This window comes from Gekko japonicus, unplaced genomic scaffold (genome assembly GCF_001447785.1).
Source record: "Gekko japonicus isolate JY-2015 unplaced genomic scaffold, Gekko_japonicus_V1.1 scaffold145, whole genome shotgun sequence".
Classification (NCBI taxonomy): domain Eukaryota; kingdom Metazoa; phylum Chordata; class Lepidosauria; order Squamata; family Gekkonidae; genus Gekko; species Gekko japonicus.
Window position 1 is genome coordinate 1,338,815 of NW_015173678.1, and position 22,848 is coordinate 1,361,662.

The 22,848-nt window shown below is 42.3% G+C and overlaps 1 protein-coding gene across 2 annotated transcripts in view; it reads right to left on the reverse strand.

Annotated features, from left to right (window-relative positions):
- Window positions 1–5,723: 5,723 nt before the first annotated feature.
- The window catches only part of PACSIN2 (protein kinase C and casein kinase substrate in neurons 2), an 88,395-nt gene continuing 71,270 nt past the window's right edge, over window positions 5,724–22,848 (reverse strand). The window contains exons 7-11 of one of the 2 annotated variants that reach the window (XM_015422981.1): window positions 21,924–22,044; window positions 15,059–15,174; window positions 12,260–12,376; window positions 11,536–11,735; window positions 5,724–7,211 (exon numbers count right to left, since the gene is read on the reverse strand). In XM_015422981.1, the coding sequence (XP_015278467.1) occupies window positions 7,099–7,211; window positions 11,536–11,735; window positions 12,260–12,376; window positions 15,059–15,174; window positions 21,924–22,044 (667 nt within the window). In that variant the 3' untranslated portion in view covers window positions 5,724–7,098. The remainder of the gene's footprint in view (window positions 7,212–11,535; window positions 11,736–12,259; window positions 12,377–15,058; window positions 15,175–21,923; window positions 22,045–22,848) is intronic. The other variant, XM_015422982.1, reaches the window with a different exon arrangement.

Below are 22,848 nucleotides of genomic sequence, written 5' to 3' on the forward strand. Positions count from 1 at the left end.
TTAAAGGGTGCTGGTAAGAGTACCAAGGCCTGGTTGCAGGTGAATGCTACCAGTGGTAGAAGAGGATGGTTGCGAAAAGCCCAATGATCGTGCTGTCTGGTGATTATTTATGTCAGGGTCTCGTCAGTACTCTCTGAAAAGAGAGTGGAACCCTCGAAGGATAAATCCTTTAGTTTGCTCCTGGTCTCAACAGGGAGAGTAATCAAGCATGCTGTCTAATCACGACCACAGAAGCGATGGCCCTTATAGCAGAATCAATGGAGTAACGAGAGGCATTGATTTGTTGCTTAGACAGTCTGGTGGCCTCTGTGAGAAAATACCTTAGCCAGGTCTCTCTTGTCTTCAGGAAGGAACTCAAAGTAAGGTGACATTTTCTGCCATAAAAACAGCTGGTAGGCCCTCATGATGGCCTGAAAGTTGGAAATTCTGAGGGTCAGAGCAAAGGAGGAGTACACCTTACACCCCAAAGCATCCAGCTTCCTCCCCTTCCTTATCAGCCGGAGCACAATGAAAGGATGGCCAAGCTCTGTTCTGGGGCTCCTCTGTCACTGAGGAAGAAGGGGGTGGATGAGTAGACAGGAATGTAGTATCATCCTGTTTGATCTTATACAGGTTTTCTGTGCAGCAGAAAGTGGCAGGAGCAGGGGCAGGTCTCTAGGAAATATAAAATGAAACAAAAAAGGGAACTTATGGAACTATGGAGAGAGCCTGGTTTGTAAGTTGGTGTTTTAATTTGGGTAGAAAAATATTTGGATGAAGGGACAGCTTTGGCAGAGAACTATGAAAACAAACATGCTACTGTTATTCTCATTCTAGGCAGTTTGCTTTCCTGTCCTATTCTCAGAGACAGATGGAGACAATGTCCTCGACAGAAGTGGCAAACAGCAGATAGGAAAAGCCACAGGAAAGCAATTAGAGACTCTGCATGCACAACTGGCTTTTTTACACAATCAAGATCCTAGGTAAAGTTTTCAAATACAGTTCGTGAAAGGACTTCCTGGTTTGGACCTGAGACAGTGCTGTGCTCTGTTTCCTGGAATATTTTATCTTATTTTTAGTTTTATTATCTTTGTTTCATCAGGTGTTTTGCTGGCTGGCACAGAGAGCACTCCATCTTTCTGTGTTATACCTCTGAGAATGCCAGTCACAGCTGCTGGCAAAACATCAGGTACTACAATGTCAAGACCACAGCCATACAGCCCGGAAAATCTACCACAGCTAATGAACTCCAGCTGTGAAAGCCTTCGACAACATATTGAACGTCTCTTAATAAAGCTTACGAAAAATGAGATGTACTAACTTCTTACATCCTTCACAATAACAAGCAAGGGAAGGAAGCAGCCAGCTTATCCATCTAAGTATCCACAACTGGAACCAAGATGAGCCAACAGAATTTGATTTTTAAACCAAGCAAAATTATTCTTGAAATCTTTCCTTATTGAGGTAGAGATATAAGTTGGCAGAACAAGTGGCAAGCTAAAAGACACTTAGCGATTTATTAGGAATACCAATAAGGGAAATAGATTTGTGGAAATTAGAACGCTGAAGCAGCCCTATATATCACCAATCAGTTTTGCTGATTTTCCACTCTAGGCATATTTCACTATTATTATGGTCCAAAAGATTTGAAATGAAGCCTTTTGGCCTGTGTATTAAAAGACATTTTTTGCATCTCCAAATTGGGTTCCCTTTTGGAGGACAGGGAAATAAGACCAAGTCGGGAGGCAAAGCAACCGGAGAGGAATCAGGCTCCAGTCTACCATTCAAGAGAAGAACAGAGGAAGTCCCCTCTATTATCCCAGGAGACAATGGCTCTAGTTTAAATTTAGTGGAAATGGGAGATATGACCACTAAACCTCAATTGATCAATGTCACTTCACCCTTGAAACCCCCCCAAAATACAACTACTAACATCAGGCAACTTAAAACAACATCTAATAGACACCCCCACCCCCCAGAATGACCCTTTTCTAATGGAGGCTGAGTTAATAGCCTCCTTTGGTTCAGTAGCAGCAGAAGTCCAAGAAAGTGTTCTTTCAAGACTTCAAACTCTTCTGTGTATATTAAGAGAAACCAAGAGTGACCCACTCAACTGAATGTGGAGTGGTTAAAGAGGGCAGACAAAAGACCTTTAGCCCCAGAGGAGAGAAATATGGAATCTGACCCACGAATCAACCAAGATGTTACCTCCATTCCTCCACCTAGTGGTACTATAGCAGAAGAGGCACACCAGAACTGTAAAAACCTCTGGCCAAAGTAATTGTAAAATCTAGTTTTATTAAAGAACAGGAGTTTACAAACATTAATTGACTAGAGGAAAAGCTAACCCTCTCATTGAACACTTCAAGATGGGCCTTGAAAATACAGATCCCTGAAGTTTATAGACAGATTAAGAAATTTCATATCCTGCTGATCCAGGAAACAAGATTATCAGAAGAAATCTTTGTAGAAGGATATACTACCTTCTCAGTTAGTGCTGAAAGATATAGTAAAAAGGGACACTTTTGTGGAGGATTAGCATGCCTAATTGAAAACTCCCAGAACATAATGGAGGTGAGGACAATGGCTTCAACCTCTTTAGCACTTATGTTGTTGTTTATTTTGGCCCTTCCAACAATCTCCTTTTTATTGATAACAGCGTACTTACCCCCTTGTCCTAAGAAAAGAAGAGTTAGTAAGAAATTGGGACAATACAGATGAATTTATCTCAGAAGCAAGAGAAGGGTTACCAAAGCATTACTTAATAACAGGGGATGTTAATGCTCATATCGGTGCAGATGGATCTAATACAATTTTAGAGATGTTTGACTTAGACAAGGAAGACTTCCCATATAGTGACTCCCTCCTGAATAGTGCAGGAAGGAATCAAGGGGTAAACCCTGCTGATAAACAATTAATAAACCTGGTGCTTTCTCATAACTTGGTGTGACGGACTGCACCTATTAAGAGGCTTAAAGGTGCTGTACATAAACTACAGGACTGTGAAGGGTTAATACTTCACAGAGCCTTGAGTGACAGGCTGCTCCAGGCAATCTGACTGGTTGGCATCAGCTGAGAAAAAAGTCTTATGAGAGCTGGATGCTTAGGAGAAGAGATTGAGATTCCTGCCTTAACTGTGACAAGACGTGTATGGAGATGGTTTTAGACTAGCCCTGAAAGAAAAGGGTTTTTGTGATGACAAAGTCAAAATTCACCCTTGACTTAATATAGTCTTAATTCAACATTAGCTGAGAGCGGTTTTAAACACAGACAGCGAGCTGGGGAAAAGTTTGGCAAGAAGGTTTGGGTAGAATAAGAAGTCTCCCATTCAGGCCAAAGGAAGAGGTGATAAATCTTCTTGGGAGAAAAAAAAGAATTGCTACCCAGTCAAACAGAGAAAGTTATCTCTGAGAAGGAGAGATATCCTAGTCTAGTGTGACTAGATTCTGCTTGTGGAGACTTTGAAAGTCAGTTAACAACTCAAGAAGATTTCTGGTGTTCCAAGAGAAGGGGTTTGTGTACTGGGAATAGGGTACCAGCCTTCTGGGCACCAAAATAGTCTGCTATTATACAAATTAAGTGAACTGGAGTGGTTTGGGAAAGCCCAGTAACAAAAGCCTCTCAAAATAAAGGAACATAGTAACTGTGAATAATTCAAGAAACTGTCACCTAGCTTGATTTATAAGAACAAGAGTTCGTGCTTATACTAATTTACCTCAGTATTTTCAACCCAACTTCATCTAACCTTTCCCCTTGATGTTAATAAAATCTTCTGTTGCTTTTGAATTTTAAGAGAGTCTCAAGTACTATTTTCCGTCATTTATGCTAAAGGGAGACCCAAGCCCTTCCCGCAGGTCCTGGGCTGGGAAAATAGCCATTACATATTACCGTACTGACACAGGGTGGGACTGCTAAAGCTACTTTACAGAGAAGAATACAGGTTACCAAGGCTGCTCAGTAAGTGAACGGACCAAAAAGAAAAATGGGAGGGAAAATCTTGCCTCTAAGGGAGGGAAGTGGACGAGGTCTGTCGTACTTGGTGATAGTCAATTGGAATAAGCTGATGGACCTTACCAGCATACTTAAAAGTCCATGATGGTTTTCCGATATTGTGGATGCTTTTGGCTGCTAGATTGAATGCTGCATTAACCCCAGAAATGAAAGGTCGCTTTTCGGGAGTTCCCTTTTCAGAGTGCTGGTTTCTGCAATACAGGGAAGATTGGCTCATCTAATAACTGAATGCCCCAAATTCATTGAGGAGAGACAGAGATGGATTACCCCAATACTTGAGAAGAATGAGCTCACAAATATTAATCAGAGCCTTTCTTTTCTTTTACAAGATAAGGACCCATATATCACCAGGACATTGACATCCTACCTTTTAGCAACCCAGCTGAAAATTTTTTTTAAAAAAGTTTGTGACTTGAGTGAGTTTCCCTGCCTCCCCCCTGCCCCCGGTGTGATTAGGCTTAAGGCTGTCGCCAAAAGTGCCATATCATTAAAGAAAAGGAAAAGGAAATACAATTTGTCAAGTATTTCATTGTGTTAATCATAAATTGTGGACATTTATTTTATTTTATCCTGTACAGTTGCTATGGCTTTTTTGCTAATGCAATAAATATTATTATTATTATAAATTGTGGATCAAACCAGCAAGTGGAGATACTTGTGTTGAGACTTTTCAGGATAACTCAGTATGAACAAGGGAAAGCCGCTAGAGGGTTAGTAGTCAAGAGATAACCATTTCCCCATGCTCAGTGTAGTTTTGCAATTCTTGGAAATATTTACATTCGTCGTAAGGTGAGGGATGAACGTATGTACACGTCTGAAGCCAGATACTCCACAATCTAGAGAACAGTGGCTACAACAGCATTTGACCTTCTTTACATGTGTTCAGCCCAGCAGGTTCCAAAGCCAAAATCACTCTATAGGAAAAGAATCTGCTTAAACTCAGACAAAAGTTTGTCTTCTCTTTCAGATGTACAATCAGAAGAACATTTGGCTTTCCGGGGAAAGAATAAGACTTGTTACCAAAACTTTTAAGAAAACTTTTAAGAAAACAATTTCTATTTTCTCACTTCACCGTGTCCAGTCTCAGCCACTGGATCCAATGAAACTGTATAGAGAAATGGTTTGATCAAGCCATTACATCATCATCTTACCCAACGAAGAAGCCAAAAGAGCAGCTGATAGAGAAAGTCAATTAGCTAGCTCAAGATTGCTTTTTGCTTTCAGGATTTTCATCCCTGAATGCATAAACTAGTACATTTTAAAGTTGCACCGAATACCTAAGCCTTGTATAAATGCAAAAGTGCCACAAAGCACTTGTAGCAGCACATAAATATCCAGGGAGTTCCATATTAGCCAAGGCTATCTGTGGTGTGCACTGCTGTGACAGAAAGCAGTTGCTAACAAACTCTCTGGTAATTCATCTCAAGAATACAACACTTACAACAAGATTATAAAATTATTTTTGCTGACTAAATTGTGTTCAGTATTTTAACAATTTTATTATTTCTAAAATATTGTACTGAACAGAAAAATATTCCACACTCATTCTGACCATTTCTGGTGAAACTTCTGATTGTAAATTAACAATTTTTCAGAATATCATAACAGAAAGATATAGTTCTTAGTTGTTTATAATTTTAACTTTAGAGATTAATAAATATATCAATCTACACAAGCAAAGGGAATAATCATGGAGCATTTACAGCATCAAAATGTTATTTCAATTACAGTGTAGTTTCCTAAAACAGCATATCTACTTATCTGATATTTAGATTTTCTATAAAGCAATTTATTCTTACACGTTCACAATTTAGCTATATCAGGGTATACAGCTTGATACTTTTATAGCTGGTTTGCCATTGCAAACAAGTAGTAGAAGGATTTTACAGTGTTCTGCTACAATAATTCACCCACAGAGACTGGGTTTCCATTATGCCCAAAGGGATCCTTCCTAGTGCTGTTCTGTTTGTGCACTGAAATGAGCTACTGGTCTATCTTAGAGCCAAAGGAGAATGCACCAACAAAGCCACTTTAAATAAGTCTATAATTGAACCTGCTTTGCTTAATCTAAGGAGGCAATCCATAGCCCATTGAAGTCAATAGCAAACTCCCATTTAGTGTGCAGCTTCACACCAGCATATCAATCTAACTCTTAATCAATAAAAGGCTTGCTAGTTATGACATGCTCTTTACATTTCTGTCAAATCATATATACATATACACAAATGAAGAATATCTTAATAAAAGGCATCAATCTATATTACAGTCTCTTTGCTTGAAAAAATAATATATATTTAACTTTCCAAATCACACAATAATTAACAATTGGCAAAGCAGAAATTTCTCAGCAACAATTTGATGGAAACTGGCTTAATTTTTTGGTTTTCGGAAATCTCCCCAAGCTCATCATTCCGGAAATTAATATGTCAGGTATCAAAATGGGTTGGCAGCATTAACAAGACTGTTACAATGTTCTGCAAAAGATACTTAATACAGTACTTGAAGACACTGTCTGGTGCAAATAGCATGGAAAGACATACAGTATAGAAAAAAATTCCACATTGAAGGAGTTTTGGCTGATACCTCTGAGTCATAATTGAAGTAGTAATAAATGATTACGCAGGCATGAGAAGATGGCATATAGACTTTACATTTTAAAAGTTCCATCTTTCAAATTTTCCTAGGAACAGTTACAAAATTAACTGCAATAAAAAATCATGTTGCAAATAAATGAAGGTCATTTAAAATAACTGATTAAACCACAGTCAATATAAGGCCACAACAAAGAATGCTAGTTGAAGCACTGATTCAGCAAATTTGAAACAGAAGTCATGATGGAGGAAATTGGCAGCAAGCACTAAGAAGTCCTTTCTTTGCTGTACAATTTTTTTCACTCGGTCCTGGTTGTTTGTGCTATGCATAAGTGGCACAACATTTCCCCTTTCTATTTTTGCTTTATTTTGTTAAATGATTTCTCTGGGGACAAGAACTCAGTCCATCATTCAATTGCATTACAAGAAATATACACACTTTTTGGTTTCCCCCTCACTGTAAGTCACAAATATTGTACAGACCAACAATTTCTGCAGTGCTTCTAAACATAAATTGTCACTGTATTGGTTCCACATAGTTTGCTGGATATAGACCAACTTGTCCATTATCCAGACGTCCTTTGCACCAGCCTTGTTCATCTTCATCTTCTATTTTTGTTAGCTCTTCCCCTGGGAACAGAGTCATTTGAAAAACTATAAAAATCATGAGGAATATTGTTAAATTCGGCTAACAATATGTAGCATTGGATTAAATTATGTCTTCCCATAGCAACTCTAGTATTCCCTTCTTACACCAATCAGGATCAGAAGGTTAGAACTCTGCTTTGTATTGAACTGATCCCTCAAAATACTGATGGGAAAAGACAAACATCCAGGGCTCTTTTTGTAGAAAAAGCCCAGCAGGAACTCATTAGCATAACAGGCCACCCCCAACATCAGAAACTCATTAGCATATTAGGCCACACCCCTGACAGCACAGCTCATTAGCCCATTAGGCCACACCCCCATGTTACCAGAAGTGTGGTCATCCAGCCACACCCACTTTTTGCTTCTTATTCTGTTTACCTTGTTTGTTGTCAAAACCCAGGGCTTTTTTTGGAGCAGGAACTCCTTTGCATGTTAGGCCACACACCCCTAATGTAGCCAATCCTAATGAGTTTCTGCTTTTGGGTGTGGCCTATTATGCTAATGAGTTCCTGCTGGACGTGGCCAACTCGGGAGCCAGCCGGAACTCCGTTCCTGTGCGTTCCTGCCCAAAAATAGCCCTGCAAACATACATTAAGCAGCAAGGTGGTCAGATTAAACAATTGATATAGGAGAAAACAGAGTTGCAGTTACAGGTAACTGTTGTTCATCGACTGATCATCTGTGCAGTCACATGTCGGTACAGCACATGCATAGGCCTACCACAGAAAGGTTTCTGAAGCACAAAAAAGCCAGAGGGTGTTCTATCCCCCTTCTCCCGTGCTGTTTCCCACCTTTTCCAGCATGATAAAGAGGGACATAGCAATCTTCCATCAGTTCCTGTTTGCTACCACCAGAATGAGGCAAGTCGCCCAGTTTAAATGGGGCAGGAGAGAGGGATGAGTGACTGCACAGGTGACTTACTCAACGAACAAAATATACAGGTAAGTGCAACCCTGTTTTCATCGTTGTGTAGTACCTGTGCAGTACCACGTGGGACAATAGCAAGCTAACTTGCCAGTCTTAGGAAGGCAAAAAGGAGCTCTCAGTTGAAGAGACTGTAAAATCACTCTATTCACTCCTATGGCTCCTATTTATTTATTTATTTATTTATTTATTTATATTTATATCCTGCCCTACCTATCCCACAATGGGCTCAGGGTGGCTATGTGGCATCTATGTCTTGTGGCATCTATGTCCACAGAATAACGCTTGGCAAAGCTTCATGATGCGTCCTTGCAGATGGAGTTAAAGAATGGACCACGGCAAACAGCAGCTGAGGCAGACTGTGTTTGGGTAGAGCGAGTGTGAAGCTGCAGCAGATAGTCAACTCATACTAATTTGTAACACAGTTAGATACAGACGAGTATCCATCTAGAAGTGGATTGTATTGACAGTTTCTTGCCCAAATTAGGGCTTAAGAAGGATATGAAAAGATTATCATCTTTTTTATCCCATGGTTGTGAGTACAGCACCAGTAGTCTTAGTTTAAGTGAAATTTAGATGTTATCTTAGTGAAGAATTGGAACGACTCTGGTTTTGAAGATTTTAAGGAGCTCGCTGACCCTTCTGGCTGAAATGATGGCAGTCAAGAACACTGTTTTCATGGTGAGAAGACGGAGTGGGCAGGTGGCCATAAATTCAAATGGTTTGCCCATGAGTACAGGTGAGAAGCTCTAGTGATGTACTGAGGGTTGAACCAGGGAAAATTTATTTAGTAATTCCTTGAGGAATAATTTGGACTCTCTTTGTATGAATAAGGAGAGGCCTGTGCCCTCAAAAGGTAGGAAGAGGATTTTGCGGCAGAAGGGTGCAGGACCTGCCAGAGTGGTATACAATTTTAGAGACAGAAAGCCGAACTAAAGGCAGAAGGACTTGGAAAATGGCCTTTTGAAGTGAAGAATAAGATGATGATCAGAGACTTCTCTCATAACAACTAACAAAATAACATATAAATAGCGAACTGTCATAAGCAAGAACTCTACAAGTATATTGTGATACTAAAACTGATTGTACTAACATTTTTACTAACAGTGAAAAGATCTCCTCCTCTTGGGGTTTTAGCTTAGTGTGGTTTGCTTTCCTTTATCCTTAGTTGTAGTCCCTCCTCTAATATTTCTTTGTAGTTTGTAGTATTTGCAAAATAAAAAAATATCCCTCCGGGGATTTAAAAAAAAAAAAAGGTAGGTCTTTGATTCTGGTGCGTGTCTCTTGGGGAAGTGCTGTGGATCTTGGCCAGTAGTGATGATGCAGTGCAACTGCTGTGGGAAGACTGTGGGCTGCACAGTCAGCTGAGTGCTTTACTGAGGAAATCAGGCATTTAGATAGCTTTGACACCTCTAAGGCCAGGAGTTTAACTAGTTTGCATTTGTCAGCTGTGACTTCCAGTAGGCAATCCATTATGGGAAAGGTGACAGGTCACAAGTTCCCTGGATGCATAACCTTGCATACCAGGTCTATGGCTCTAGGAGGAATGCAGGATACATTGATTTTGAGAGACTGAGCTATCTGGATGAGTTATTCATTGTACATGTGCAGATGCTTGCTGGGAGAGTATATCAGTAGTTCTGAGATAGCATCATTGGGTGAGGGTTCAGAGGCAGTCAGGCTCTCAGTCCTCACAAGCAGGGTGATCATAATCAAAGATCAAATCACTGTAGGATTGAGCTTCCTCATGTGGATCCAGGGGAAATTCTGGTTCATCCATAGGATAGCAGACTCTGTCTGCTTGTTCAGAACTGAGGGGAGCACATGGATCCCAGTCCTGGTCATAGTAGTCACACTGCAACTCTTGATACAGCAGTTGGGATGACATAGGGCAAAAATCCGATTGATGCAATGGATTTAAATGGTGAGCTGAGATATCCGGTTGATTCCAGGGACAAGGGGCTCTGAACCTTGTTCGTCACCTTCCAAAACTGAATGAGATACGTACTGCAATTGGCCTGATGGTGAGGACATTCTCAGAATGGGACTTGCAAGGAACTGAGTCCTTAGGACAGGAGAAGGTAAAGGTAGAATCTGAATTGTTCAAATTGGGAGGCTTCTCTAGGTGGTTGTGTGCTTGTGCTGAGTCTTCTTAGGTGGTGGTCCCAAGGTTTTTGCTGTGCCTTTTGACAAGGTTGAGGTGCTTGGGTTTAGTCTCGTTGGAACTGAAGATAGCTGGATCCATCTATTGGTATTAAGACATCAGCATTGTGCTTGGATCTTTTCATTGAGCAGTGCTGGACAGAACCTTTTTCCAGAGCACCATTTTTAGGTGTAAACTGGTGACAAAGTAGAGCAAAACTTCTCACTCTACTCTTTGCCATGGCACAGAAGACATTTTCCATGGTTATCTGTGTGGGGGATTTTCAACTCACAGGACATACATTTTTGAAGAAAGCGTTCTGTGTCATTTTAGACGCGTATCTCTATAGAGACAGGTATGAGGTAGAACTGTTGGCAGTTTCTGCTGGTAAGGAATGACAGCTTCTAGTAACAAACCCTTTTCAGTGATGGCAGAGAAAGAAGTGACAAAGAATCCAGCCCCCTCTTTATAACACTGGAAAAGGTGGGAAACAGTGTGTGGTGAGGGCACTCCCTCAGGCTTTTTTTTTTTTTTGCTTCAGAAACCTTTCTGTGATAGGCCTGTGCAATGTGCAGTACCCAAATGGGACTGCACAGATACCACAACAATGAACTGACCATTGGGCCTCAACATTAACATTTTTTATCACAACAAGAATGGGTGTAATACCAGGTGAAACAGAGAAACCTTCATCAGCATTGCTATTATAACTGTTTTGTAGATGGAACCCAGAAGTGGCCAGGTATTTTAAAAATTAGGGTTTGGGGTTTTTTTTTTAAAAAAGCACGTATGGACAAAGTTCTGTAGTAAGTTGAAGTATCATAGACACACACATTGGCACTGTACATCCTGTGTTGAAGGTTACTAATAGTTGCTATTTAAGATACACTAAGAATTCCACACTTTTTAAAAATCAGATTGGACACAAAGAGGAAGAAGAATGTCCTTAAAGAATCTAACTTGAACCCTAAGCACCAAATGTGTAGTTTACTTAGCATGATTCTGTTGTTATCCTTCATTCTATTTTATTTTTGAAAACAGAACAGAAAATTTATAGAAAATTTATATTGAAAGTCTGACAAATCTAACAGCCATGACACTGCATTGTACCTTTCCAGTAAGGAACAAACCATTGTCAAATTCCCAATAAACCAAGCAGCTGAAAGCCTTCTCTAATTTTAACAGTATCAGTAATTTCATACACATTTCTTTCATGGCGGAGAAAAGACAGATGCTTACCAGTCTTAAAGCTGAGCTCATCATGCTCTTGACCCTCATAATCATACAGGGCTCGAACTCGCACCTCCATGGTAAGTGAGGCCTCCTCCTCATCAAAGGGATTTGTTTCTCCTTGTGCATCACTGGACGAAAATGGATTGCTGGTCTCTTCATCAGACCACTCTGTGGGATAACTTTGGTTTCTCTCAGAGCTGCTAACACTAAACACAAAAACAATAATTTAGACTGTCTCAAAAAGCCATCTGAGTAATCACGCCGACAACCACACAACCAAGGCCACCTATTTACTAAGAAATGCTGTGCTTTGACATTTCTGAGACCTAGAGCAATGGCGTTTAGAGACAGAGAGACATGAAATTAGCAACCAACACAACATGAAAACACCACAATAAAACTATATTCATTTGAGGAAAATGTTAGGCAGAGAGAGAGTCTCAGCAAAGGACATATCCAATGAAAACAGACAGGATCAAAGCTCCTGAAGTAGTTGCACAGCACACTGCCATAGTTAGCTGTTGTGGAACCAGCAGGTGGGGAAAAACAACCACCAGAAAACAGTAGATACAGTATCATATTAGTCATACTTGCAACAACAGTTACATAACTTCTCCACAATGGCTTCATGCACGCACAACATAATGCCTTGGTAGAAACCCGGAGGTGGAACCCCTTGACAGAAGAAGTGTAAGAATGAAAAACAGTTTGAGAACAGTCTTTCACCAACTTTTTGATTTTATTGTCCTCCTTTTCACTGATAGTACTTCCAGTATCCTCTTCATCTTCAAAGGGATTGTAACTTGACTGTACTGCCTGCACTGTGTTACTCGGGACACTAAGGATGCTATTTGGGAGAGAAAAAGCATTAAGGTGACCCTATCATTTCATGGTCCCAGTACACACACGCAGCACAGTATGTCCCCTTGATTAAGGGCCCCCTAATTGCAATGCTTGTCTTGTCTTAAAAGCACCCAGGCAGATGGGGAAGGTCATTTCTAGCTACTTCTAAAAATGCAGCAGCACCCTGAAGGAATGACAAAACCTATGGTTTGGAAGCTCTTTTCAAAGAGAGTAGCATTTACCAACACTTTGAAGACCAGTTTATAAAAGCAACTTAGTGATCTGATAGGCAAGCTGTGTTTATCCCTTTTAACCTAATCCTCTGGGGTGGTTGTTTATATACTGCCTATGCTAGAGAGACTAAAATTCACCACCTGTAAATCTACTTCCCCAAAGAGTTTATTTTTCACAGAACAAATACTGATAACAAAACATTATGGATTAAAATAAAGCTTGATGGGGCTTTCACTGGACACAGGGAGCTCTATGTTCCATGTCCTCATGTGCAATGATTTCCCACCATTCCTGGAGAATATTCCCTGATGCATGGAACAGAGTGCTACAGTCAGCAAGCAAACTGCTGAAAGACTGTCTGCACAACCCCTAAGTTACTCAGGACATCATTCCCTTACCAATGAAGGACAGGACAGATCCTGCTCCTTTCAGCTTGTCCTCCAAAACAGACAACAGCACAAGCATTTTTATGGCTATCAAAAACAGGGCAGGATAATGGCCGTATGTTAATGAACCACAAGAATCAGTAGCTGAGTGTATTTTCACTTAAGACATATTGCTTTACTCATGACCAATTTCAATCAGGGCAGCATACATTCATGAGGAGAACCTGACTTCAGGTAGCACAACCAGCAACTTCCATACCTGGTGACATCTGGCACACTGTCCTGATACGGATGATCACCTGATGTACTTCTTAAGTTGGGTCCTCATTTGTGGGGGCAAAGGGCACCCAGGACCATTCACACACAGAGCAAAGCATTTCATATGAACTGATCTCTTGTATTCCCTCAGTGAACAGTAATTTAAGAACATGTAGCTTCTCTGTGAAAGCCCAGGTTAGCACTGTTCACAAGTGCTTGTGAGAAGGAGCAAAAGCTGGTTGAGTTATAACAGGTTGAAATCAAGACAACAAGAACCCCAAATGCAGATCTACATATGATAGCATTCTGGATTCTGTCTGTCACTCACTGTTTATATCTTTTCTTATACTATTAGATTATTACAGCAGCCGTACACCAGCTTGGTGTAGCGGTTAGTGTGTTGGACTAGGAAAACCCCAGCTTCAAATCCCCACTCTGCAATGGTTAGGGTCACTGCATGGAAAAGACCACAGTACACATGAGGTCCCAGGTTCAGTTCCTGCCATCTTCAAATAGATGGCTCTGCAGCTGCAAGTCTGGAAGAAAATCTCTGCAAGGCAGCCTGAAGTATGTAGGTCAGAGTAGACCACACTGTCCTAGGCTTGGTGTAAGTCACTATCAAGCCATTTTCTTATCTGTTTCTATCTTCACCACCACCATTAATTTCATGCTTATTTGTTGCAAACTAGTTCTTTTTCGCAGATTGTTACTTTTGTGTATTATACTGAAACTTAACCCAAAATATGCTGCTGGGTGTCATGGGCCAGCTTGACCAGTCAGAACTCAGCCTAGAGAAAGACTCCTTGAGTGTCGCAGAGCCTGGGCCCAGCTCACAAGAAGCAGCTGAGGAAAGCCAGGAGCTCCATGATTCAACACTGACAGCTGAAGCCGGCTCCTCCAGACAGACTACGGGAGGGGATGATGAAGACCATCTGGGGCAGGATGACTCCTCAGATTCCTCAGACTCCTCAGACAGCAGATGAACGCTGGGAGCGAAGTCGCTGGCAACTTACAGAGAGAAGGCGCAGTGTGCATCTCTTGGCTCAATGCTGGCGTTTGGCTGACAGCAGTTCTGAGTGACTGCAGGATCTTGCCTTGATTAATTCAGCTCGATGTGAGAGGCTTACTTAAACCTAACTGGCATGCCTTTCTAGCTGTGGAAGCAACGTCATATCTCTGAACCCAGCGACCACAACTCCTGCCTTGCACCTTGTGATTTTCAGACTGACCTTGGACTTTGATATTTGGATTGCCTTTGGATTCTGCTTCCTTGACCTGTCTGCATCTAACAGATTACTGACTTTGGAACTGGCTTTGACTTTGCTTTCTGGACTGCACTGGCACTGTCTCTCTGCTCAGGTGCCTGTTGGGACAGTGAGCCCGTTTTCCTCTTTACATAGGGTCCTGTTTCAATGTTTTTTCACAACCATATTTCCATCCACCAACCCAGAAAAAGAGCTGGAACAGGCCTCTGACCCTCACACTTCCCAAATAAAACAGGGAACTCCACCTTTAAATATAAATATCCCTTCACCTTGGGAGATTAAAGGCCCTTAGATTATTTTACAGGGTTGTGGGAGATTTTGCACCCAAATAATGGCAAGGTCTCTATGGTCAGTCATGAGCTTCTCCTCATGGAGAAAGACTTGGGAATTAGTGTCAGCAAGTAAGAACTTTTGAGGACAACTGTGGGAAGAAAGTGTTCTGATATGGTCTAGATCTGTTTTCTGATCCTGTATTTTCCAAAACACTATCCAATACATCATCTTCCAGTCAGCACCTTGAAAGGCCATATCAGACTTGCCAACCTGCTGTTTTTGTTGGGCTGGTCTCCTGTCTGGTTAATGCCAGTCAGGGTCACTCCATCTGCAGCCTTTTTCTTCTCTCTTCTACTGAGAGTACGGTTCAGGTCAGCTGACCATTCCTACACAAAGGCAGAAATAAAGATTCAAGCAGCTATCTCAAATCCAATGTTGAGCGCACACAACAGAAATGAACAAGATTTTAATTGCTTAATCTTAACCTTTGTTCTCCCAGTTATTGCACATTGTCTCCCCACCACCATGATTAAAAGATGGAAAATCCACTATCAACTCACTAACTGAATGCAAGCTGTTATGGCCATGTAGTTTGACTCTGAGGGGGAAACCATAAACAGGCCAGGCTAGATATTAACTTTTAAAGCTTCCTGAAGTTTAAAATCAGCTTCCAGTTCAAAATTCAGCCTCACAGGCTCTGCTATTCATGGACAGCATGTTAAAACTGATCACCTCAAAGTTTTCAAGTTATAAAATAAATTAGATATAAATAGTTTTTTAAAACCCAGAATCTATTCTTTAGATATTCCCTTTTAAATACTGTTGTTGACAAAAACAAACCCCATGCTAAAACAGAGCTTCTCTTCCTGGCTATTCCTCAGCATAAACGTATGTACAAATTGATCTAAAAATGATTTTAAAAAAAATTAATTGGATTTTAATTATTTTTCTATTTTGGATGTAACAACTTTCTCTTTTAAGAACAGTTTGTCTTAAATGGAACACGGGTACATAAACCCCTTACTTGTGTGAGGGGAATTGTTTCCCCTATTACCCAGTGAGAGATGACCAATTAGTGTGGTGGGGAGATGATTCCTGTTTGTGGGCTTCCTTCAAGTAGCTAGTTGGCCACTGTGTGAGCAGAATGCTGGACTAGATGGGCCTGTGGAATGATCTAGCATGGCTCTTCTTACGTTCTTATGATTTTATCCATCAATGCTGTCTACAGCTTTCCAGAAAGCACTTCTATCCTTCATCCAGGTGAGCTGCAGAAGCAACAGCAACACCAGTAGGCACCAGTGGAGGCAGCATACTGGTTATTGGCCAACAAAGGAGGGAGGAGGAAAGTAGGGTAGTGTCCATCTCTTCTGTGCCCCCCCCCCCCAGCAGCAGGAGAGAATGAAGCCTGTGAAGGTGAAGAACTTGCACTCGTGCTCTGAGGTTTACATCTTCAAGAGGACACTACCCCAGGGAAGACAGAGTCCCAGTGACAAGTGCATTCATAGCAAAGTCCTGTGGCCATTTTGTGTTCTTCCATAATGGCAAGCTTCTATGCTGCTTTTTCAAAGAGAAGAGTGGGGCTGTTTTTCTTACTGACAGAAGCCCCCTGCAAGGAAACAGCAGAGGAGAAAAGGATAAAATGGCTCCTCTCTCATGATTTCTTCTCCTTGAAAAAACTGCATTTGCAACAGAAGTCATTTAAAATTAACACAGAAATAATGGAATTGAATGGGCACTCTTCCCTTCTCCCCTGCTACTTACATATTTTTTCAAAGCTACCTCAGTGGCTGAGTATGTGAACTCTTGGGAGGGAAAAGAAAAATGCAGTCTAAGTGGGAGCATGCCTACTTTGCAAATTGGGACCATGTTGCTTTGAAATCATGAACATTTACTTATCAAAAGCTTTAACAAATCTTGTCAGAGAGAGAAGGCACATTAATCTCTAAGGACCAACTAGAATCCTCTAAAAAATTTTATGGTTATAGCAACAAAGAAATATATACTTTTCAGAATTGTCTGAATAATAATGAAAAATTTGGATTTAAAATTGGTGCTTTCAATCAGAGTTGAATCCATCTGCCCTGATCAGTTATTACTGCCCACTGCTGGTAAGACATTGTGTACCATTAAGTTAACATTCAGAAAACAAGAATATCTGAAATCACTTTTCAGACACTACTCCAAAGGAATAAATTTCCCCTGTGATTCATGAAATATTCCCTCCAGTACTGCCAAAAGCCATGTACACATACATTCCTTAATACGTTCACAAAAGCCATGCGCATATATGTTCCTTGGTAGAAGCTTAAATCGCCTAGGAGCATTTCTTAACAACAAGATTATACAGAATTCACATCTCAAATCATGCACACGACTAGCCACTAAAATGCAGGCTGAAAACAAATTGTACAAGCAGCACAAGCTTGGCAAGTTTTCTTGGCCATTTATAAATCCTAAAAAGTATGACTAACTTTAAATATAGCAGTCTGAAACTTACTTCATCCTTGTTGCATGCAAAGCAAACAAAATATTTGTTAGGAAAGTCAGAATTTATTTTTGAGGTCTTCGTACTTCAGAATTCAGTGCTGAACACTGACCAAATGCAGGACTGACAGTGTGTGTGCCAGTGAAGCTCCAAAACCCTTTGAAAGCCTTATTCCACAAACAGGCCAAATTCAGAGAATGTTTTATCAATCTGAATCTAGTGAATTTCAAAATGAAGCTGCTATGAAGTATGTCAGCTTAGAACTGAACTGTTACATTACTGAGCTCAGCCAGGCAGAATGTTCTGTGTAAGTTGTACCTCCCACTCAGCTCTATATCTAGTGGAATTCTAACAAGTGAATCATCTTGAATTACCAAGCAACCTGACAACTACTTTTTACAATTTAAAATTTGTTTTGATAGCTAAAATGACTACACTCAAACATTCTGAAAAAACTGGCAGCAAGGCTGAATGTTAGGGTTGCCAGCCCGCAGGTCTGGGCAGGGGGTTCCCCTGCTTTTGGCGGCTCTAATCCACTGCTAGCCAGTTGGCCGGCAGGGGAAGCCTTGCCCCCAAGAGTGGCCAGCTGGGGCCACCACCGCTCTCCCTCCACTCCAGGAAGATTTAAAGGGCTTCAGTTGATCGGCAGGGAGGGGGGGAGAGGGGGGGAGAGGGGCTGCCGCTGGCCAAAAGCTCCGCTCACAGAAAGACCCTTTAAACAGTCTTTTTGTGAGTGGGGTGGGGTCTGTGGAGTGCTGATTTCCCAGCAACGATTCGCTGCTTGGGGTTCAGGTGTGTGCACTGCCACCCCACTCACTGATAACAAGGCGGTGGCACGCGGGGCTGGCTACAAGTGGGGCTCTCTGCGAGCGGAGTGGCAGCATGCGTGCCTGAATACCAACTGGCGAATCGCTGCTGGGAAATCAGCCCCGTGCTCTGTGGCCCCCACCCCACTCGCAAAAAGACCCTTTGAAAGTTCAATATTGGGATGTGAAGAATAATCTATTTTGCTTTGATAACTATTAGAGATAGAAGGATATTTAGAGTTAGTTCAAATGTGTAAGAATAATAGCTTAAAAAATGTTACCTTATAAGTTTAATTATTGATGTGGGGAGAAGAGAGAAGAAAATAGAAGATTTGGAAGGGAGGTGGGAGCACTGCGGGAAGCCGGAAGGGGGGAGAGATGGGGAGAAAAGGATGCTAAAATATTATATTGGTTGACTTGATGTTATATCCAAATAAAAAATGTTTTTTTAAAAAAAAAGAAAGTTCTTTTTGCTAGCAGAGCATGCAACCAGTGACAGCCCCTCTCCCTCCCTCCTGAAAGATTTAAAGGATCCTCCAGCTGATCAGCAGGCAACATGCTCCCTGCAGATCTTTTAAATCTTGCAGGAGGGGAGGGAGAGAGGTGGCCCTGGGTAGTTGCTCTTGGGAGGGGGGGTTGGGGGCACCAGAACACCCCTTAAATCCACCCGCCGGAGTGACAAGGGGAACTGGCAACCCTACTGAATGTGCCTCCACCTGGCTTATACCTCAATTCACTCAGCCCACACAATGCATGATGAAGGCTTAAGCTTAACTCTAGTTACCCATGTGAATGGAAATCATTTTCCTTCCACAATCATGGATTGTAAACCAAGCTTAGACCTCCAGCATGTAAGTGGAAAATCATTTTGATGAAACAGCATGCCTGCCTTCCTACTGGAGTGTTTTATGCCAAGACTTCTCATCACCCTTCATGCAAGGAGGGATGGGGAGGAGTGGGGCATGGATGGCCACAAGCCAGATTCATGCACATTCAGGCTTAATGTCATCCTGTCATTCCCTCTACGCTCAGTGTTGTGAACAGAAATTCTAACTCGTGAGCAAAACACCCAACAACCCCTAGTAGCATTACAGTTATGAGCGAATCTACATTTGACTTTTGTGTAAATTAGTTTTTTAGAAGAGTACTTCCATAACCTTGTAAAAATCTCAGAATAAATTATTTTGTTATATTTAAACTATATTTTAAGAATAATTTAAACGTTATAAGAGAAAATAGAATCAAGACAAATCTTACCCACCCCTTTCCATTATACTGGTAGACCTGTTCTCCAGAGAACAGGTCTACCTACCCCAGTCCACTATATTAGTAGACCAGTCCTCCAGAGAACAGGTCCACCCACCCATTTCCACTATACTGGTAGACCCAGCCTCTGCAGAACAGGTCTACCCGCCCCTTTCCAATGTATTGGTAGACCTGGTCTCTGGAGAAGAGGTCTACCCACCCCAGTCCACTATATTGGTAGACCTGGCCTCTGCAGAACAGGTCTACCCGCCCCTTTCCAATGTATTGGTAGACCTGGTCTCTGGAGAACAGGTCTACCTGCCCCAGTCCACTGTATTGGTAGGCTTGGCCTCCGACTGTCACCCTGTGTTGAGCCTTAGAAAACATACCAGCACTTGGGGGGTGGGGACTCTTACAGTCTACTTTGTTTTTTTAAAGTTAAATATGACAACCAGCATTACAGGGAAGCAGGGCTTTTTTAGCATAATAGGCCACACCCAACAGCAGAAACTCATTAGCATATTAGGCCACCCCCATGCCTTCCCTTGGCTTGCCCGGGCAAGCCAGCTCTTGGACAGGCTGGGGAAGGCATGGGGAGGCATTTAAATGCCTCCCTGCTCCTTCCAGGGCCCCCCCCCGGCCCATCCGCCTGGAGTCACTGTGGGGGGGGGGGGGTGTCGCTCTCCAGGCCTTCCCTCTGTAGCCCCGCACTGTAGTGGGCGTGGCCAGCTCTGAAGCCAGCCGGAACTCTGTTCCTGTGCGCTCCTGCCCAAAAATAGCCCTGCAGGTAAGTATAACAAAGGAATAGTAGAAAAGTGAAAGAGTCTGGTAGCACCTTAAAGACTAACAAAATATGTGGCAGGGTATGAGTTTTCATGAGTCACTGCTCACTTCTTCAGGAACCATCACTGTCAGAACCCTGCCTAACCTAAAAAACAGCAAGTTGCTTAAATGTTATCACCCCCCAAACTACTTATTTATTCAAATATTTATTTCCCACTTTTCCCTGTGACTCAAGGCAGCTTATAAATCTTACTGAAAAGTGTAATATGGGTGTGCAACCCCCCCCCCCCGTTCCCCATCTCCCCTGTAGTCTATGGGGACCATTTTCGTAAATGGGCCCCATAGGCTGTAATAGAGAATCAATCTGGGGGTATCTGGGGCTCTTGGGGGGGAGCTGTTTTTTGAGGTAGAGGCACCAAATTTGCAGCATAGCTGCTGTTGCCACTCTTCAAGAATCTCCTCAAGTTTCAAAAAGGATTGGACCCTGGGTCCAATTCTATGGGCCCCAGAAGGCGGTGCCCCCATTCTTCATTGTTTCCCATGTTCTGAGGGTTTGGCCCCACCTACCTTTACCCTCTATCAAAATTCATAAAGTACTCAGAGAATGAACAAGGATGCTTTTAAAACATTAACTGAGACACATTTAGAAATGACTAAAATAAAAATAGCTCTTTGAAAGCAACCACCATTGTGCACAAACATTAAAGGCATAGTAAAATATCTTCAGTTACTGTTAACTTATTTTCATATACAGCACAACAGAATATTCCTACTACATGATAACCATCTTCAAGTATTTGAAGGGCTGTCATATAGAGGATTCTGTGAAGTTATTTTTCTCTTGCCCCAGAAGGTCGGACCAGAACCAACAGGTTCCTGACAGAGTGGTTCCTCAGGGGAACAGGCTTCTGCAGGAGGTGGTGGGCTCTCCTTCTTTGGAGGTTTTTAAACAGAGGCTAGATGGCCATCTGACAGCAATGCTGATTCTGTGAACTCCTGAATTTGGAGGATAAAATCCCCAATGCCTTGAATGGAGCAGAAAAAGAACAGAATGCTTTGGGTCATTTGCCACAAGCCAGTTCCCCCTGTCCCCTCCCATCAAGCACATCAGCCATTAACACACCCTCCCCTGTGATGCCTAACCCTGTGGTCATACAGGGTGCAAGCCCTCTCCCATTGCTTGGAAATGGAAACTAAGGAGGTCTCTCCTCCCAAAGAACTGATCCCAGCTTTCTCCTGCATCCTTGGCACAGGAGAGCCCAAGAAAGATCACCTTTGCATCTGCAGAACTGCCCATTCAGAAACAGCTTCCTCTGTCATAGGCTCGGAACCTTTCAACATTTTGTGACTGGCCCTGCTCCTCTGGCCAACACTTGGTAGCAGCACCCACCGCATCTCTTTCAAAATTGAACAAGGAACCACAAGTTCAAGCAAGGTTGAGGACCCCTGAGTGTAAAGCCAGCAAAAGTATGTATAAACCAACTGAAACATTAAAAGGATATGGAAACTATTTTCAATAACCCAAATTCATATAAAACAGGATTCACTGGTTAAGAGTTGTTTAACATTCCTTCAAGGATGGCAAGGAGGAAAACTGCTTGTGCATTGTGCTTTGCCCTTCTTCTGAGTCTTGTGATACAAAGAGGCATCTTCTCTCAATCTAGGGACAGTATGCATATTTTCCCTCTTTCCACAGGCACTGAACAGAGAAATTGCAACTCACTAATGGATTCTCCTACCATTAGTGTGACACATGGAAAACTGCCTTCAGGAAAAACAAAAACAAAAATGCTACAAAGCAAGTTAAAGCCCTTACTTCAAACTGGGGCCAGTTCATCGACATGCCTGGACCATGATTGGCCCTGAACCACCTCAGATCTTCAACAGCATCAGCTCCTTTGATGTTCTGCTCCAGTTCAGCATAAATATTTTGGTAGCTGTAAATTATGCATATTGATTTAGAATTTGTCACAGATACAGTAGCTAGAGCACTGAGAGTATTAATTTTCCAAAGCTTGCATAAGACAATAATTTAATTAAAACAAGAGGATTAGCTTACAGTGATTTCTCTTAGCCAATAATTTAAGTCCCTGATGAGCCTAGGTGCTTTCTACATTCAAAGGCTTTTGCAGTGGTATTAGCATACCCTTGCTGAACAGTACAACCACAGTCTTCCGGATGATGGCCCTACCAAGGGAGAAGTTGTGCCGTTTGACAGACTCTTAATGCACAAAGGATAAATTATCTATATATCTAATAGCGAACTTGCCCCCGGAGTGCGGATCGCTAAATCAGCGCTCCGGGGGCAGCTGGGGGGCCGGGGAGGTTTGTGCACACGTGGGCCAGTCCCCACGTGTGCACAAAAATAAAAAAAGTTGAAAAAAATTTCGGGGGGATGTTTAAATCCCCCCGAAAGTGCAAGAGTGTCTCCTGCGCGTGCGCAGGAGACGCTCTGTAACTGCCGCCGCTGCTTGGGAGGGAAGCGGCGAGCAGGGAGGGGGGGGCCAGAGCGGCGACGGCCGATCGGCTTGCCGATCGGCCCTTGGTTTGGAGCCGGAGGGGGGATGGGGGTGGGGAGAGAGAGAGAGAGAGAGTTTTGTGAGGCCCGGCGGTTCCACGCCGCGCGGGCCTCGGCTCGGAGCCGGTGAGGGTGTGGGAAGAGAGAGAGAGAAAGAGAGACGCTTCTGTGCCGGGTTGGGAGGGGGGAGGGAAACAGCGAGGGGCGAGCAGGGAGCCACTCG